At 46.7% G+C, this 18,365-nt stretch overlaps 1 protein-coding gene across 2 annotated transcripts in view; it reads left to right on the top strand.

Annotated features, from left to right (window-relative positions):
• The window catches only part of PRAG1 (PEAK1 related, kinase-activating pseudokinase 1), a 44,326-nt gene extending 26,198 nt beyond the window's left edge, over positions 1 to 18,128 (top strand). For both annotated transcript variants that reach the window (XM_077814876.1, XM_077814875.1), the window contains exons 4-6: positions 2,609 to 2,766; positions 10,095 to 10,750; positions 16,529 to 18,128. In XM_077814876.1, the coding sequence (XP_077671002.1) occupies positions 2,609 to 2,766; positions 10,095 to 10,750; positions 16,529 to 17,569 (1,855 nt within the window). In that variant the 3' untranslated portion in view covers positions 17,570 to 18,128. The remainder of the gene's footprint in view (positions 1 to 2,608; positions 2,767 to 10,094; positions 10,751 to 16,528) is intronic.
• The last annotated feature ends 237 nt before the right edge of the window (positions 18,129 to 18,365 follow it).

The following is an 18,365-nucleotide window of genomic DNA, read 5'->3' as shown; positions in this document are numbered from 1 at the left end:
AGCAACTTTCAAGTCTGTTCTATTATTTGCCAGGGGAAAAAATGTAGAAAAGGCATGGGTGTTGCTTGCATTAAACGAAAGTTAATGGGTAATAGTTTGTGCCTTACTACAAATTATTCATCTAAACTATAACGTTGGTATACTGTAAACAACGCTTCTATGTTTCTAGATAAAAATGTGCCTAGAAAATAATGGAACTTACTTGAAAATACTTTTTTTAAGTCTTCATCTTTTTCATGCTTTTATTTTCTGTGCAGTATTTCCTTTGTCTCAAAATAGGTGAGAAGACTCTGCTTCCTGCTAAGCAGTATCAGTACAAAGGCGGCTTTCAGTGCCAGACCCAAGAGCCAGTCACAGTTATGGAGATATGGAATCAGTAACAGATAGTGTGTTAGCTCAGTGCCTCAGTTTCCCCGTTTGTAGAATGGGGTTAGTGATACTCGCCTCCTTTGTAAAGTACTTTGAGATCTGCCAGGTTTAAGATCCACACTCGTGCCATCTGCTCTGTCCATACAGGACTTGAACTCTGAGTGTGGACTGACACTGACCTTAGAGACACTGCCAGGGCTTAGTCAGCTGTGACGCAATGTGGTCGAGGAGCCCAGAGTCGGTTTTAGCGGGTGAAAGGGGCAGCAGACTAGAGTGAGGGAGTTGTTTGTTGTTCAGCGCGTTGGTTTCTGAGTGCTGGAGCACAGCGTATGTAGGCGTTGGTTCATGCCCGCGTTGACTCCCTGCACTGACCTGCTGGCACAGGGAGGTTCTTGTGCCAGAGCTGGGAAGCTGGAAGCTTTCCCTGTAGCGCTGTGTTGATAATGAAAGGTTTGCCATGTCAGAGTGTCGGCACTGAAAGGCTTTTTGACACCAGCTTCCAGGACTGGGGTGGAGATTTTACTGACAGTGAGTGGGTTTTGATACAACTTTTTTTTTTTTTTTTAATTTACAAAATCCACTATGCCTTGATGTGTGTACCGCTACCCGTGGGCTGTGAGCCTGTAAATCTTTCCATTTTGCCGTGCAAAGCTACAAGTTATTCATCTAAACTATAACGTTGGTATACTGTAAACAACGCTTCTATGACATTCCGAGGTGCAGACCAGTGAGGTGTTGTCGGCCCTGTCCTACAACTTGGGGTGCCCCACAATGCTTTGCTGCTGTAACTCCCACCTGGTTCATTCGCAGACAGCCTGCAGGTCACACCCTGACCCCAGCAGCTTGTTAACAAACACCAACCACACTCTGGCTTCCAGCAGCCTTTGGTGACTACTTACAGGGAGACCCCGACACATTCCCAGTCCTGGGTTTTCTGCCCAAAACATGTGTTCTGCACTGTCCAGCCCTCTCCTGGACAATCCAGATATACTGGGTCCCTTGCCCCTCTGTGGGGATCAATATAGGACAGCCTGCTACCTTAAATGGAATTACCCAAATAATTCCTGACACTAGGTTGGTTTTAATTAAAGAATAAAACAAGTTTACTTAACTAAAAGGAGACAGGTTTTAAGTGAGTACAAGTATAAGGTACAAGTATGGCAATCAGAAATGGTTACAAGAGAAATCAAAAGAAGCAGCTTTCTAATCTTAAACTAGACTTGGTTCAAAGTGAAATTCTTGCAAATTCCAAGTAACACTGCTGGCCAAGTTTGAGGTCACGATCCCCTCCCAAAGTCCAACAGCTGTTTCTTTCCTTTTCTTAGGTGAAAAGGAGAGAGATGGATAGGGAGAGAGAACTGGGGGTGGTTTTGCCCCTCACTTTTATAGTCCAATCACCCTTTGAGATGCTTTTTCCTGAGGGTTACCCCTAGATAAAGTTCATTCCCGCTGTGAGGTTGGAGTAAAGGAGTTTGATGGTGAAAGAGGTTTCATGCTGTTGTTTGCTAAAATGTAGATTTGCCTTGTCTCCCCCTTGCTGGCTCAAGGACCTTGTTTATTACATATAGGTAAATGGAGGTAAACACACATTCCTTTGTTTGAGACCTGCTTGACCAGTTCTGCCTAATCAGGGCTGTGTGGATTTGAACATGGGCTACCAACAACCATTGAGGGGAATTCATAACTTTACATATAATGTTGCTATATACATTTCATCATATTATTGACCAGTGAATTATTAGTTTTCAAATGATCCCTCACAAGACCAATATTGCACAAAGATTATTACAATAGTGTGTAGGGTGTGAATACAGGGGTTGCATTTCGTCACACAAGGGCAATAACAAAATGAGGTTTTTTTCATGTATGCACGAGGGCCCATGTTAGCCAGGTGTACCCCCTGGATCCAGGGCCTTCCACACCTGGGCCTTGTGCCTGCAGGCCAGGTCTGACCTCCTCCGCGGCAGTGTGGTCGTGCTGGAGAGACCCTCCCCTAAGAGAGATCCCCACCGCAGGAGAAGCGTGTCCGTTCTGTATTGGGCAGCTAATACATGTGGAGTGTGCGTGTGTAGGTGCCCAAGTATGGCTTCTACAGTAATGAACAGGCCAACCCTGCCTCCCTGGTTTTACTGCAGGAACAAGAGGTCAGACCAAATCGGGCTGATGTTTGTCTGCGAACGGTGCAGCGATGCGTCTTCCCCAGACAAGCAATGATTCCGTTTGTTGTTTAACTTTCTAGGCACGCTTTGAAAATGAACAAGAGTAGCTCTGAGCTGGAGAAGGTTAGCAATGGCTCTGCAGAGAGCCTCGGCCCACCTTTCCAAGGGATCCACGTCAGCTTCGTGGCTGGCTCCACAGAAAGCCTCAACTCTGACACAAGGACTGCCAGTGATGGAGGTAATTAAACCGTTTTTCTGTGTGTGTGTGTGTGTGTGTGTAAGGCTCATGGAAGGGGCTACCCACAGCCCAAAAGCTGAGATCCCTTGTTTGTGCAGTATATGGACCATAGAACAAGTACAACATCGGCAACACAAGCTTCCCCTGCACCGGTCTCTGACTGTATAGCTCAGCCCTGACCTGGAGGAAACAGCTCTAGAGAGGAGTTGAGCTTCCATACCTATGTGGGACTCAATGCTGCTCCTACTGTAGTCAGCGGCAACGCTTCAGTTGATGTCAGTGTAAGCAGGCTCTGGCCTGTGCCCCCTCTGCTGAGCCTGCCGGCAAGGATGACCGAGCTGCTTGTGATGGTCAGAGAGGAAGGCCACCTGCTGTCTTCATAGTCCCGGACCACCAGGCAGCCATTACACTCTGTCACAAAAGACTAGTGCTGGGTTTGAAGCTGGTGATCTCAGGTGAAAGAGGATGTGTCCTGTTACCAGCCTCTGAGCTGTCCAATTCTCCTAACTCTTACTGATTCTCTCTGGACAACTTGGGCTGAGTCAGAGCAGCAGACTTTCTGTAATCTATTTGGCCAATGCCAAAATCGTTCTTCCTGCTGTTTTTCTTAGACTCAAGACCAGCCAATCCCACACCTCCTCCCGGGACAATCTATAGACGTGCTGGACATGCTGCAGGATCAAAGATACAGAGGGTCGTTCATCTTTGACGTGATTTCCTCAGTGGGTTGCAGGGGTGACAGAGTACCTCCTGCAGCTCTACTAAAGGACACCAAACGTACCGAGAGGGAAAGGGGTTAGCACAACATGGCGCGCACAAGTATTTCTTGAAGGAGGGGGGAAGTGCCCTCTTTCATTAGTCTTTCATTTCTTTGAAAAGCAGATATTCTACCAAGTCATTTTTCCCCTAAGTCTATTTAACTTAGACATGTACTGACACATTACACAGTCCAGCAACTATTTCCTTTGCAAATCGCCATCTTCATATAATGGAAGTTCTGCCTCTCCAGAAGCAACAATTCATAGCGATAAAATTCAGACCTAGTTGTCTGGAAATGACATTTTTCCAGTCCTAGCTCAGAATTTAAGAGGGAGAGCGTGCCAGGAAATTATAAAAGAGAAAAATCATATTACATGTCAGACTTATGCTCTCTCAACCTATAGCTGTCAGATGTGAACAGAAGGGGAAAGTGGTTTCCTTGTTCTCTCCAGTGACACAAGGAATTTTAATTTTCTTAAGAAATTTAAAATAAATGTTTGAGTTTTTTTTGGCTAATGTAAATGAGGAGCAGAACTCATTGGCCAGAGCAGGAATAATCAAGATCCAGTTGATTTCCAGGCACGCTTCACCAAAAATTCAGTGGCAAGATCCATGCATTCTGCAGTGGTCTGGTGCAATCTGTTGGAGGCTCTGCCCTAGCTTCAGATAAATTAAAAGAATGAGGCACTGATTAAAGAACATTTTGAAGTGGACAGTCCAGTCAGTGCAGTATACTCTGTGCCAGGCACTGGATAGTAAATTTGATTTATTTTACCCTGCCTATGCAAGTTGAATTTTCAGTGCGTGGTTCAGTTTTGCACTAGAGACTATTAGGGAAGTAGTCACGGGAAAGCTGGAGATGGTGGTGGTTAGGCAGTGCCCAGATGGACCCTTACAGCATGTGGGAAAGGTCTAAGGCAGTCTACGGTTGTGGACTCAGCATGTTGTTTGGATGTTAAAATACTTTACAGTGAAATAGAAAACCATGTGGACATTGAAATGTGCATCATTAGCTTTCAAAGTTGACAGCTGCCTTTATGGTGAATGGGGCAGGTCACATCTCTCAGAACCCTGATTTTCGGCTGTCTGCAGACTCAGGCAGACCTAACTGCACTGGTTTACTCTATTTGAAGGATTTCTTCACAATCAGAAGGGCAAGAAACCTAGGGCCAGATTCCTGGGTGCGGCCGAGGTTTGTCCAACACAGGACCCATCAGGGTGAGGCAAAGGTGGTTTTAAGCAGGTTCTGGCTCCCCGGATTATTGGGCTAGTTGGGTTCCCAGCCAGCCCCTGGCTCAGTTTAGAACAGCCTCAGGCCTGATCTACCTTACTTATATTGTAAGCTCTCCAGGGCAGGGACTATCTTTTCATTACTTGTTTGTCCAGAACCTAGCACTGGTCAAGGCTTCTAGGCAATACTGCCATATAACTAATAAGTGATTATAGTAATCTAAACTACATTCAGCTGCAACAGCACCCATGAGACCATCTAGCAGCCAAGATTAGCTGGAGGGTAGCATAGATACCAGGGCCAGAAAGGCCTGTTGTGATCATCTTGTCTGACATCCTGTATAACACAGGCCAGAGAACTTACCCAGAATAATGCCTCCTACACTGGCCATGCCTCCATGCTGCGGGCTGCAAGAAAGGCTGTGTAGTCATTCTTGCAGCATACACCAGCTGGGGGTATTCCCTGGTGGCCAGGCGGAGCAATGAATCAGACCCTCTCTTCTGTTTTTTTTAATGCACGCTTGAACTCTGGAGCACAAATGTATTAGAAGGCGTGGGCTCCGCAGTGAATCCTTTAGCAATAGGACAGCCAAGTGTGCATAATGCAGGTAGGCCCTGTGCTTACCTTCCTAGATCTCCGCCAATAGCCCATCAGCCTGATTCACAACGCCCAGACCACCAGTGAGAGGAGGATGCCAGCAGGGTGGTGATTCCTGCCCTAAAGAAGTGATCTGGGTGGCTCGTGACACAAACGCTCCCTGGTAGGGAAACCTTTTCCTGCATTTCACAAAGGAAGTGAATGGGAAGCCTTCTCTTTCTGAAGTTTGCTTTCCCATACACATATGAGCATGTAAGTCAACATGCCTCATGTTGGTTAGCCATTTTAAAATCATCAGTACAGAAATCGGAGTAGCAGCTGTGTTACAAATAAATTTTAGTCTCTAAGGTGCCACAAGTACTCCTTTTCTTTTTGACAATACAGAAATGGATTTTCCTCCAGAAAAGTGGTGGCCTATTTGTACTCCATCCGGAGAATCCAGAAAGCTGCTGGATTTACAGCCCTGGTGAATGAATGTTCACATTGCCCCATCAATGTGCCTTCACTGGGATCTAGCTGCACGATCTCTAGGGTTGCAATGATGGTTCACGCTCTGTGGCCATTCAACCTTCGGCTTCTTGGCTAAATTGGCCAATGGCATTACCAGTGAGTACTTATGGTGGGGGATGCATCTGTGAAGTAGACAACCGGGACTGCTAAATTTACTTCAAACAGGACACGGAAAGGCTATCAAAGATAACAGCACTGTTGCTAGCTGCACTTGAATCAGCAACTTACAGGTGAAAGGTGCTCTCTCTCATTACCAGTCTCCTGTGTCATCCAGTTGTATGAATTTCTGTTTCTAGAAAAAGGCCTTCATGAATATGTGGCCAGTGTTTCACTTTGATAATCTGCAAATGATCTGTTAATGTCAGCATTGGAACCCAGGAACCAAGTTCAGAGAGGAAACAGGTTTTACTGCTGCCTTGCTCACAATGAGCAAAACTCTGCCATGAGGTTTCACAGATCTGGCTCTGTGTACACACATGGTAGAGGGCTATGCAGTTTAGGAAGTTTTTAACCTAGTATTAAATTATTTCAAAATATTTATATTGTCAGTACAGATATTTATTCTCCTAATTTCCCATGACACTTTAATATTCAGATATCCTGTGCCGTAATTTTTCATCTTTTCTAAACGATAATTATTACTCTTACATTTTTTGGCTGTGATCAAACACTTTTCCCTTTTTCCCCCATGACAAACGACCAGCCTTACTCCTGGCCAGTTTTAACGAGATAGGAAAACTTTCATAAAGTACAGCTGACTGAAACGAGCCATGTGCCAAGAGCCACAATCTGGTGCACGCCCATGGCTCAGCTGAGGCATGTGGACAGAACTCCATTCGTAAAGCAAATAGGTTTGAGACTTTGCGGAGTGAGTCAGTGGAGGACTTTGCAGCAGGGTGGAGTCAGCTGAATCCCTGTGCCTCCCCTCCAGGCTTGTCCTGTGTGGGGCAAGCTGTGGAGTTCAGTGTGTCACCTCTTTCGCGCCACTCTGACAATGCTTAATCTACAGTGCAGTGGGGAACATGAGTCAGGCTCTCCTTTCTTCTGCCTTGCCTAGCCTGTTTAATTGCTGAGTTACTGTGGCATAAAAACTAAACCGGCTTTGTTTGCATAGTTGTTGCCGAACAAGTATCCTTCAGTATTTCATTCTGAACTCCTCTCAAGTGACTTCACAGTTTAGCTATTTCCCATAGACCAGCTTTACTACTGTTTGGCAGCTTGCACAGGGAAAAGTGCCACAGTGTTTCTTCAAACTACCATCGAATATCAGCCTCTTCCTTCCAAACACCCCTGACTAAATCCGATTCAGTCACTTACACTGTAGATATCCCATTATGCATGATTTGCAATAATTAATTAATTGGCAACGTGCATTGAATTTGGGTGTAATCATATTGTTCACATCTGCATTTCAAAGCCAGCTATCTTGTAGAACTTCCTGAGGTTTTAAAAACATCACGAGTCATTGTAACCACAGCGAGTTAAGAAATGCCTTAAGGTACAGCTACAGTGCAAAAAAAAAAACAAAAAAAACCCAGGGCAGCGAGTCTCAGAGTGTGGGTCAGCTAACTCGGGCTCATGGGGCTTCTGCTATGGGAGTAAACACAGGAGTGCAGACATTCCTGCTCAGGCTGGAGCCCGGGCTTTGAGTCTCACTGCTGTGAGGTTGTGTGGTTTGGGGTTTTTTTTTTTGCAGTGTCGATGTCCCATTAGTGCCCCAGGGAGAGTTCCAAGAGCACCTATTCCCACCACAACAAAGTCCATGGGAGGGGTCTCAGGCGGAGATAATCACTACACTGTTCCCTACCTGCACCCCGCGTGGTCCCACTGAAAGGGGCTATGTACACCTCCCACAGAAAGGCCCTAGGGTCCTGTGGGAAGCCAGGCTTGGAGGTTCTGTGTCTCTGCACCAGGCCCCCTGCCCACCCCAGGTTCCCGTAGCAGTGCAGCTCATGTGGTGCCAGGCTACCAGGGCCTCCCTGTGGTGCGGGGGAAGAGCCCTATGGGAAAGATGATAAAGCTTCAGGCTGTATTATCCTCTGAGTAACTTCCCATGGGCACGGCCGGCCGGGCTTGCATGGCTTCCAGCGAGCCCACTCCTCCTCCAACCCATCCTGTCTCCACCCTCTTCCCCCAGCTTAGACCCCTGACTAAGGGGCAAGAAATGCTGCTGCATAGACAGCCGAGCCCCCTTTGCAGGCAAAGGGAAGGAGAGCTGCACATGGAAGGTTTCCTCCATGCAGAGGCAACGGGGTATGAGCTGGGGATCTCTTTGGGACGTCAGAGGGGACCAGATGCCTGTAACGCAAACACAGAGAGAAAATACTGTTTCAAATCAATTAAATTAACCCTTCCTGACAGCAATCTTTGGTTCCCATTTCTCAGGAGGGGGAAAAAGGCATGCTGATAAGGGAAAAAATACATCAACGGAGCCTGCTGTGCTTTGCGCCCCTGTGCTTTTCTCTGGGGTTTCTAATGACAATATATAGTGACCCCTGCAAATGATGCTTAAGTGTTGTTGGGGCTGTTTTAACCTGACGTTCAAGAAACCTGAGAAACAGTCTCCACAAGGTACGTAATTACGATTTAACTCGCTGGCTTGCAACAAAGACTGGCACGTTTTTATTCCGTTCAAGTAGAAGTCTAGATGTGAAGAGGAGTAGCCAGTCTAGGTACTTGAGAGGGCATTTTGCTCCAGCGATTGAGATTTCATGTGTAAAACTGGAGTTTTGAGCTGAGGCTCCTGGACTGCAGTGTATTAAATGTTTCTATATGAACAGTATTGCTGGTGGGTACCATACACTATCCCCCCTGTAAAACGCAAATACTGCTGTAAAAGTCTGCTCTCTTTGGCGCTGCATCACACAGTAGATAGAGAAACATAAGCTAAATTATCTCTGCTACATCTCTGTACTCTCCATTACAATACCCTGTGCTCGATCAAGGTCTTTTGACAATAATTGTCCAAACTTTGCCTCGTGTTTGTTCACAGCTGAGAGGCATGTGAGCCCCTGATGCTGGCATGAGCCATCTCTGTTCTAGGCTGACCAGCCCTGAGTATGCTGGTTGGGGACAGAACACCATGGGGAATTGCTCCTTGCCTGGTGCCGGAGGAGGTGACCGCATGCTCTTGCGGATTGGCGGGAGGAACAGGTGGTTACAGCAGTACATTGCCTTTGGGAAGGCTGTGGGGAGATGGGGATGGCGTGTTTCCTTTTGGCTCTCTGTAAGCCACGTGGCCCGTGCGTGTTTCCCAGCTGCCCATACAGTTATTCCCTCCTGCAAGGAAGGCATAATCAGTCCCAGAGCTGCCCACCACGGTCTGAGCTGGCTCCATGGACCATGCAAGATGGGTGAGAGCTGTGGACCCACCTCTGCTCCCCTACTTGCCCTGGGCATGCATCAGGGTGCATATGTAGACCACAGCCCTGCTGTGTGCGGAAAGCCCCCCCATGTCTGTTCAGAGCTCCACTGAAGTGAGTGGTGCTGGGCGTGGGAGCCCGGGACTGCCGGTACCAACCGGAGCGAGGGCTGAGGCCGAAGCTTGTAACCCTGGTGACGTGCCGTGAGGAGCTGGCCACATCAGGCCTCGCGCAGGCTAGCCCTGCCACTGCCATTCGTGGGAACAGTCTGAGTCCACGTGCTCCGCGCTGAACTGATTATCACTCCATGAGGGTAGCCTGCACCTCCTGGCGATGGCTGTTGGCTGTGGTACAAAGCTCCCTGTACAGCCACCTTTCCTGTTCTCTTAGGAACCTCCCTATTTGGAGCTGCTAATGTGCTGAGCCTCCGCTCTGGCTACTTACTGTACAGCAGATCTCCTGCAGCAAACACAGACGAGCTTTCCACCTGCTGTGTTCCAAATGAGGGACACACGAGAACTCATAGGAGCTGGAGGAGGCTTATAATGGCGTGGATTGAGGACGTGTGATGCGTATCATAACGTCTATCGCTTTGGTTTCATTACTCGGCATTTGGGTGGCAAATTATATACTAAGACCCCTAACTCCCATTGATTGATTTGTAAGGGTGCCTGACTGTGACTTGTGCCTTTGAAGAGCTCATCTTGTGTTTTACAGCAGGAGCATCCAGGCTAATAAGGGACAAGCGGGGGGCACGGCTTCATAAAGCCAGTTATTGTCGTCGTGTCTTCTAGGACAATCATCTGACCAGAGCCACTCGCCCTTTTGCACTGAAAAGCCGATCTTTTCTTCTGTTCCTTTCCCTGCAGGCTCCAATCAGGACAGGTCTCTGGGCACACCTCTACAGCCACCCCCTCTGCCACAGAAGAAAACCGTAAGCCGAGCGGTTTCATCACCTGATGGCTTTTTCTGGGGCCAAGCCCCTCTGGGTAGAACAGCGAATCCCACCAGCCCCAGACTGAACATCAGTCACTCCGAAAGCAACGTCTGCGTCCGAAGGGAATCCCCGTTCTGCTATGTGGGAAGCACCCACCACTCATTCTCCTCCTCTGAATCTCTAGAAAACGCCTGCAAAGGAAACGGCCACTGGGGTCCGACTTCAAACAAAAGCAGTAGCACCTGCATCCAGAACAGAAACCTGCAGCCATTTTCATCCTCTCCGCTCAGTGCGTCCAGCCAGGTTTCCTCAGTCTCCAGCCTTCAGCTCCGTAATCTGCTCCTCAACATTGACAGCAAGGAGGGGGTGTATGCCAAATTAGGGGGGCTTTATGCAGAATCCTTGCGCCGCCTCGTTGCAAAATGCGAAGACTGTTTTATGCGTGATCAGAAAAATGAACTGCATTTCAATGAGAACAACTGGTCTCTCTTTAAGCTGGCATGCAACAAGCCCTGCTGTGTTTCTGGGGATGCCATCTATTACTGTGCTACCTGCTCGAAGGACCCTTCCAGCACCTATGCGGTGAAGGTACGTTTACTTTATTTGTGTTGGCTTTTTTGCTGTCTCTCTGAGCGCTTACCTGGTAGTGAACAGGAATATACCCTCTGGACTAAATTGGGTGTTGGTCCGCTGAAGTCCATTCCTGGGAAATTATTCCAGGCCTTGATAGCATGTGAAGCACAGCTGTATAAGCCAATAGCTTTAACTTCCAGACAGTAATCCTTCAAATATGCAATTCCACGAGGGTTCACTGCTGTATTCGTTTCTGGACAGCTGTTGCATAACTGAGTGTTCCTCAGAGAGTGCCATTGGTGTTCACTAATAATACTTAGCACTTACAAGTTCTTTACAACCGTAGCACTCTTGTGAGGTAGGTGATCATATACCTGTTTTATATGTTGGGGAAACTGAGGCAATCCACAGCCACAGAGGAAGTCAGCAGCTGAGCTAGATTGGAAAGCAGGAGTGCCTGAATTCTCCTCTCTAGAGCATGTGGTCTGTTTAGAATGCTGTGACTATTTCTGGGTGTAAGCTAAGATTGGACATTAGAATATATGGTAAAACCTTGGTAAATTGCCATCAGAATATGGTGTCATCTTTTATGAATGGTTGGCTTTGTCTGTATCAAAGTTAACCAAGGCGATACTGCAGAAATGGGTGTCGTGTTTAAGTAATCCCTTCATAAATCATCAACATTCTTTCCCTTGCTAAATTCATATCGGCGAAAGCATTCTTCGTGTGGTTGTAACGAAGGCCAGTCACACATTCGTTGGTAGGGACTTACAATGAAATAGTAGCCGTAGTTTGGTCTTCAGTTAGCACAATATTTTCTCTTTATTGCATAGTGATGAGGATCGCTTTTCACTCTGTGCTAGGCCTGTCTGCCTCCAACATACACAAGCTGATTGAAAGTCGCAAAAAAGGCTGTTTCCTTTCTGGCTGACAGCGTCTGTCCGAGACACCTTTGAGTCTACAGGTTATCTCGGCACCATGTGTATTAAGACCTTATGAACCACAGGAATTGACAGAGGGATCTTTACTTACCATCTAAATAAAAAGTTTACGCGCTTAACCTAAAAACTGGCCTGTCTCTTTTCACGTATCCTACTGTGCCTGTTTGAAAGACAGATTTTAGACTAGAAAGTTCAGCTTTCTTAATCCGAGACAGATGCAGCCCCTCTTCCACACACATCCCAAAGCACTCAAGTGTTGGGGAGGAGGGCTGAATTTTCTCCTTGTATAGGCGTGATGTTTGTCCCCTTCTGTACAGTCCCTAAGGCCTGCAGAAAGGGAGCCCAGATCCTGAGGGCCTCTGCCTGTCGCAAGCCTGCAAGCTTGCTTAGCTCTGTGTAATAGAGTCCTTCTGCTAGTCTGCTAGGCTGGGATTTTCAAAGGAGCATAAGGTGTCTAACTCCCTTAGGCTTCTTTGGTACTCCCAGCCTACAGCCCTGCAGAGTTCAAGGCACAGTTAAGGTAACATAATATAAGGACTGGTCCAAAGCTTGTAGCAGCCAACAGGTGGCTTTCCAGTGGCTTCAGTGAGCTGTGGCTCAGATTCTCAGGAAGTATATAAAGTAATCCCCAGCTCGCGATGTGTGTAAAATCACTCCAGCGGCCTTAAAATTTGACCTGACAGGGTTACAGCATAACCATAGAGCCCTTAACGCCAGCCACACACTGTTCTGCTACCATTATTTTTTAAAGAGAAAATAATGCTCAGACCAAAAAAGAGTGTTACCCTAGAGAGTTGCACAGACTGAGAACACCTCCAAGGATGTTTTAGTTGAAAAGGGGCAAAGATACATTTGCAATTAACATTCCAAACAAATCAACCTTTCGTCATCCCATTTAACTGGAGGATTTTAAGTAGGCAGAATATAGTTATAGACTGAATGCTGAATCCCTAGATCAATGCTTACAGAGGAAACTTGCAGGTTTTACTGTACCGTGCGTAAGTGCAAGTTCATTTGTACCTTTTCCGCCCCCAAAGAAAAGTCTGTACAGTGGACTGGAATAGCCCTTTTCGTTGCATAGCACAGAGTGGGTTCACCCTGGGCTGATTTACTAAGAAGAATTTAGACCTTTCCGTTGTTTGTACAACCTGACTTGATTCTTAGTCCCAGTGTGTGCTTACCATGGGGGGGAGTTGTTGTAAAAGAAGGAAACAACTCTTTGTTTTACATAGCAGGACTGTACTTGTGTCCCCATCTCGAATGTGCATTCATTCTGTGATCCTCGCAGACCGTACGGATCCAGAGCAGACAGAGGTAGCCTTGCTGTGCACTAGTGCAAAGTGTGCATCAGCAATTTTCCAGAGTCCTTTCATTTTCATTATTAGAATATGACTGATAGCCGGTAATTGAGAGGCTTAGCAGCTGCCTGGTTCCTTTCCATGCCTATTGTAGTATTGCACAGGGTTTCAAACAGGAAAGAGGCAACAGACCTGCAGTTAAAATTAGACGTGGACAAGCCAGACAGTTTGAAAGGTTTAGCTGAGCCAAGTGTCTTCTGAGCAGTCAGAGCCAAAACTTTGCGCTGAGGTCTTGGCATTGATTATAGCACACACAGGCATGTGCGAGCACTTGTGTGCACACTCATCTGGGCTCACACTGACTGCTGGGAAATCAAGCCAAAATATGCTCACTGCCTTGGCTTATACCTTTGTTCAGGCACACAGTGCTCATCCAGAGATAGGATCTTATCTTGATCTTTCATTGTCATGCCCACCGTGTATTTAAAACATACCAGGCGTACACACAGTTCTGTGATCTGTCTACACACAACTGGCATGATTTACACAGGAGAAACCCAAACACATTCTCCAAATTGACACTTGATTTCGTTGCCTCTGTTCACTCCAGGAATTCATACTCCAGTGAGCAGACCTATAACCCCTTCTACTGGGAGTGAAGGTAACGGGATTGGAGCCTAATCTTGGTGGTCTGTGCAAAATGTCTCTGGGATTGCAGTGCCATGTAGGGAAAGTTGTAGTAGAATTACTGAGCAGATGCTTGCAATAAAAAAAGAAATGCCCATATCGTTTTTCTGTATGCTGCTTATAACAGAATTATTAGACTGTACAGAATACATAACAAAGGAATAGCAAAAGGCTATTCCTGCATACACCTACAGTAGCAAACTGATTGAATAGAAAAACTGAAAGCCCTGTCCTTCCTTTTATAGATCTTTGATGCTAAGGCTCTGTAGGGTCATGTGTTAATTTGTAATATATCCATGGGCTAGTTTCCTTGAAACCATCCTTTAACAGCATAAATGTGCAGGCACGTCAGACCCTTTTTACTTAGAAAAGAGAAATAAAACAATCGATTTTAAATAGCTCTTTCCCACAGTACTCTGTCACTGGAATTAATGCCCTGCAGAATCTGTTTTAAAGTATTTTGTCAGGAGCACAAAAGAATCTCCGCCCTCTAAGTCTTACTTAGTTATTTTTGCCCTCGTTTTAATTTAGATGGCAAAACTGATGTCGTGTCCAGGTTTGCACACATTTTACAAGAGAGAGAAATTTGCTCCAGGGTTTGAAACCTCCTGTGCTAAGTTCCAGCCCAGAGCAAATTCACGTGGCTGAAGTCTAAATAAATCCCTAAATAAAAGGGCTTACAATGGAAATGCTGAGAGGCCTGTAATTGTTGCAGAGCTAATGGATGTTGCTACGATAAACCTATTTTCCTGCAGTTATTCATGCTGTCACAATGGGAAAGTTTAAAATGTAAAAAAAAAAGTTTAGTGTAGATTTATGTGAACTTTGACTGGGATGGTGGGCCAGGAACCTACATAATGCTCTCCCTTTTCGTTTTGTGTCGGTGTTTTTGTTCTTCTCTCTGCCAGTCATTCCTAGTCCTCCATTGACGTTTGTTTTCTCTTTGTGGGCCTCATTTTTCTTTTTGTCACGAGTATTGTCGTGAGGCTGGGCCGTTGACTTGAGCTGCCTTTGTACTGCTAGCTGCTTAGATTGTCCATCGTGCCAAAACCAGAGCCTTTCGCCGGCTTTTCTGGCCACCATTCAGTGCTTCACTAGTACGTGCAAGGCAGACGTGAAACAAAGTGGTGGGAGAAGGAACAGTGAAAATAGTTTTAGGGCTTATGGGAGAGAGATGTATTCGGACTGTAACCCCGGAAGGCAGGAACTCCTGAGGTTAATCCCAGTTTGCACACCAATGGCCAGATAGTGGCACCTGTCTATATCTTTGGGACATAAGTACCTTTGAAAAAGTGGCCTCAAGTCCTCTGTGGTCTATAGGCAGGTCACTCTGATCCTGTCTTCACTACAAAATCAGTCATGTCTGAGGACCTGGGTTCAATATCGCTAAAATCGTGCCTCTGTTGCAAGGCAGAACGGGGTTTTAACCATGTCCAAGGAGAAGAGTGCATGTACCCAGGTCCCATGACGTCACTGTATCATCAACTTCTTAGCCTTTGTTTCCCTGTCTGTGAAATGGGGATAATGCTCCATATTTCCATACCTCCGGAGTGTTCTGAGGGTTAGCTGCTGTCTGTAAAGCACTAGGTATTATGATCAGTTTAGTGGCCAATAGAACAAACAGTTCATAGACCCACATTTTAAGCTGGGTATTTTGTCTCTGACTTTCCTTACGATTACCCGGTGAAGCCATTGTGTTCTATCAGCTATGGAAACTCAGCGTGCTTTTCCCATCTCCTGTTTCTGCCCCTCTGGCCAGCGGGAGCCAACTGGAGGTGGATCAAGCTGCTGGCCAGAAGGATGGTGAGCACAAAAGGTGAGGCGGGGCAGGGAAAGATGGGTGAATCCTCTGAGCTGAAAACACGTTCTGAGCAGGGACAACAGGCTGTTGCCCATCTTCTTCTACATACAGCCCTGGACTCCTCAGCCCTAAATTAGCTGGCACCGCTCAAGAGAGAGCTCTTGGAGTCATCACGGCTAGTTCTCGGCAAAACATCTGCTCCACGTGCAGCAGCGGTCAAAAAAGGGAACAGCGTGTGAGGAACCATTCGGAAAGGAGGGGATGATAAGACAGTAAATATCCGAATGCCACTACACCCACACCTTGAGTACCGAGCGTAGTTCTGGGCACCATCTCCAAAAAGATATGTTAGAATTGGAAAAAGTACAGAGAAGGGGAACACAAATGATGAGGTGGGTGGAACAGCTTCCCTCTGAGGAGAGATTAGAAAGCTTGGAAAAGAGACGACTAAGGGGGGACATGATAGAGGTCTAGAAAATCATGACTGGTGTGGAGACAGTGAATAGGGAAGCGTTGTTTAGCCCTTCACATAACACAAGAACCAGGGGCCTCCTGATTAAATTAATAGGCAGCAGGTTTAAAACAAAAGGAAGGACTACTTCACATAATGGACGATCAATCTGTGGAACTCATTGCCAAGGGAAGTTGTGAAGGCCAGAAGTATAACCGAGTTCAAAAAAGAATTAGATGAGTTCATGGAGGATAGGTCCATCAAGGGCTATTAGCCAAGAAGGTCAAGGATGCAACCACTCTGGGTGTCCGTAAACCTCTGACTGCCAGATGCTGGGACTTGGCCACAGGGGAAGGATCATGTGATGATTGCCCTGTTCTGTTCATCCCCTCTGGGACTCTGGCATTGGCCACTGTCGGAAGACGGGATGCTGGGCTGGATGGACCATGGGTCTGCCCCAGTATGGCCGTCCTAATGTCCATATGTTATGCCCTAAGGGAACAGTTTCCTGCTAAGCTGGAGGCACTGCTGTTGGAGCACATTTTGCCAAGCAGTTGGCGACGGGGTGAGTGACCATCCTAACCCACCCTGTTATCTCTTGTTTTCTCTTCACAGATTTGTAAAACTCAAGAATGCAAAGTGTCTGCTTCGTACCACAGCCCCTCGGTGCCAGTTCACTTCAACATCCAGCAGGACTGTGGGCACTTCGTAGCCTCTGTGCCCTTCAGCATGTTGCTCTCCTCTGACGTAGCAAAAAGCACTTCTCCTCCAGATGGCCCCGGCCTCTCCCACTCTGCCAGCGAACGGGATTGTGTGGTCGTCATCACCCGCGAAGTGCCGCACCAAACCACAGCCGACTTCATGAGGGATGCGGCAACTTGCCATCAAACCAAGCCAGAGGTGTACGAACGGCGGGTGTGCTTCCTGCTCCTCCAGCTCTGCCATGGCCTGGAGCATCTAAAGGAGCATGGCGTCATACACAGAGATCTTTGTCTGGAAAACTTGCTACTAGTTCACTGCAAGCCTCTGACTGGCTGCAGTAAAACCAAAGACGAAAAGCACTTGCCCAGGCTCATTGTGAGCAACTTTTTGAAGGCCAAGCAAAAGCCGGGTGCCGGGGACTCCAAACTGAAAAAGAACCAGGCCCGGCTGGCCCCGGAGATTGTGTCGGCCTCTCAGTACAAAAAGTTCGATGAATTTCAAACGGGCATCCTCATCTATGAACTTCTCCACCAGCCCAACCCTTTTGAGGTGAGGGCCCATCTCAGGGAACAGGAGTACAGCCAAGATGACCTCCCCCCACTCCCCAACCTTTCCATTTACTCCCGTGGGCTCCAGCAGCTTGCTCACTTGTTGCTGGAAGCAGACCCGATTAAACGCGTCTGCATCACAGAGGCAAAATGGATCCTGCAGTGTTTGCTCTGGGGTCCCAGGAAAGATTTAACAGACCAGCCTCTTAACCACGAAGAAGCCCTCTACGGTGCTCTCCAGAACTGGATCGACATGAAACGGGCTCTGCTGATGATGAAATTTGCAGAGAGGGCAGTGGACACTGAGCGGAGCATTGAACTGGAGGACTGGCTCTGCTGTCAATATTTAGCTTCTGCAGACCCAGTTTTCCTCTTTAACACATTGAAACTCCTTCAGCTTCTCTGATCTCAAAAAGCATTTCAAACCGAGCAGCAGCAGCAAGGAAAATGAAAGATGTTTCTAAGGTTGACATTCACTCACGGATAATGGTACAAATCACTTTCACACTGATGGCAGATCACTTACTAAGAACGGGATCCAATCTTTTTCTCCCCATTGAAAAAAAAATCAATCTATGTACATTTCAGGTTAATTACATTGTTTTGAACAGGTTTCAGATTAGCAGCCCTGTTAGTCTGTATTCACAAAAAGAAAAGGAGTAGGTGTGGCACCTTAGAGACTAACCAATTTATTTGTTAGTCTCTAAGGTGCCACAAGTACTCCTTTTCTTATTGTTTTGAATACTGTAAACTACAAACAAACAAAAACCGGATGTCTGCTATTTTGGTATGGTAACTCTTTGGGCAAATAAAAACTTGTGCGTGTGTATGTTTCCTAATGAGCAGAACGAGTTTGTGTTGAATTTCATGGCAGACATAGATCCCTGTTGGAACCAAACTTTATTCCCCATAAAAGAGGAAATATTTGAGGCAATTTGCTTATTAAATGATCTCCAGATTTGCAACACGGTTCTCTTGCCCATGCGACCAAAATTGCAGCAATGCAAAATGCCAGCAGAAAAGAGCCAGACTCACTCTGTGGGTTTTCAGGCTTTGCTCAGGAACAGGTAAAATTAATGTAACAGGATGGGGACACCCCTCATCCCTAGCAGAGGCTGGGACTACAGAAGCTGCAAAGTTTAAAAGGATTGTTTCCAGAGCAGCACCAGGTGTATGTACGCATAGGAACAGTTCTTTTTGCT

The sequence above is a fragment of the Eretmochelys imbricata genome, chromosome 4, assembly GCF_965152235.1.
Source record: "Eretmochelys imbricata isolate rEreImb1 chromosome 4, rEreImb1.hap1, whole genome shotgun sequence".
Lineage (NCBI taxonomy): Eukaryota > Metazoa > Chordata > Testudines > Cheloniidae > Eretmochelys > Eretmochelys imbricata.
This window is presented reverse-complemented; position numbering and strand designations above follow the sequence as displayed.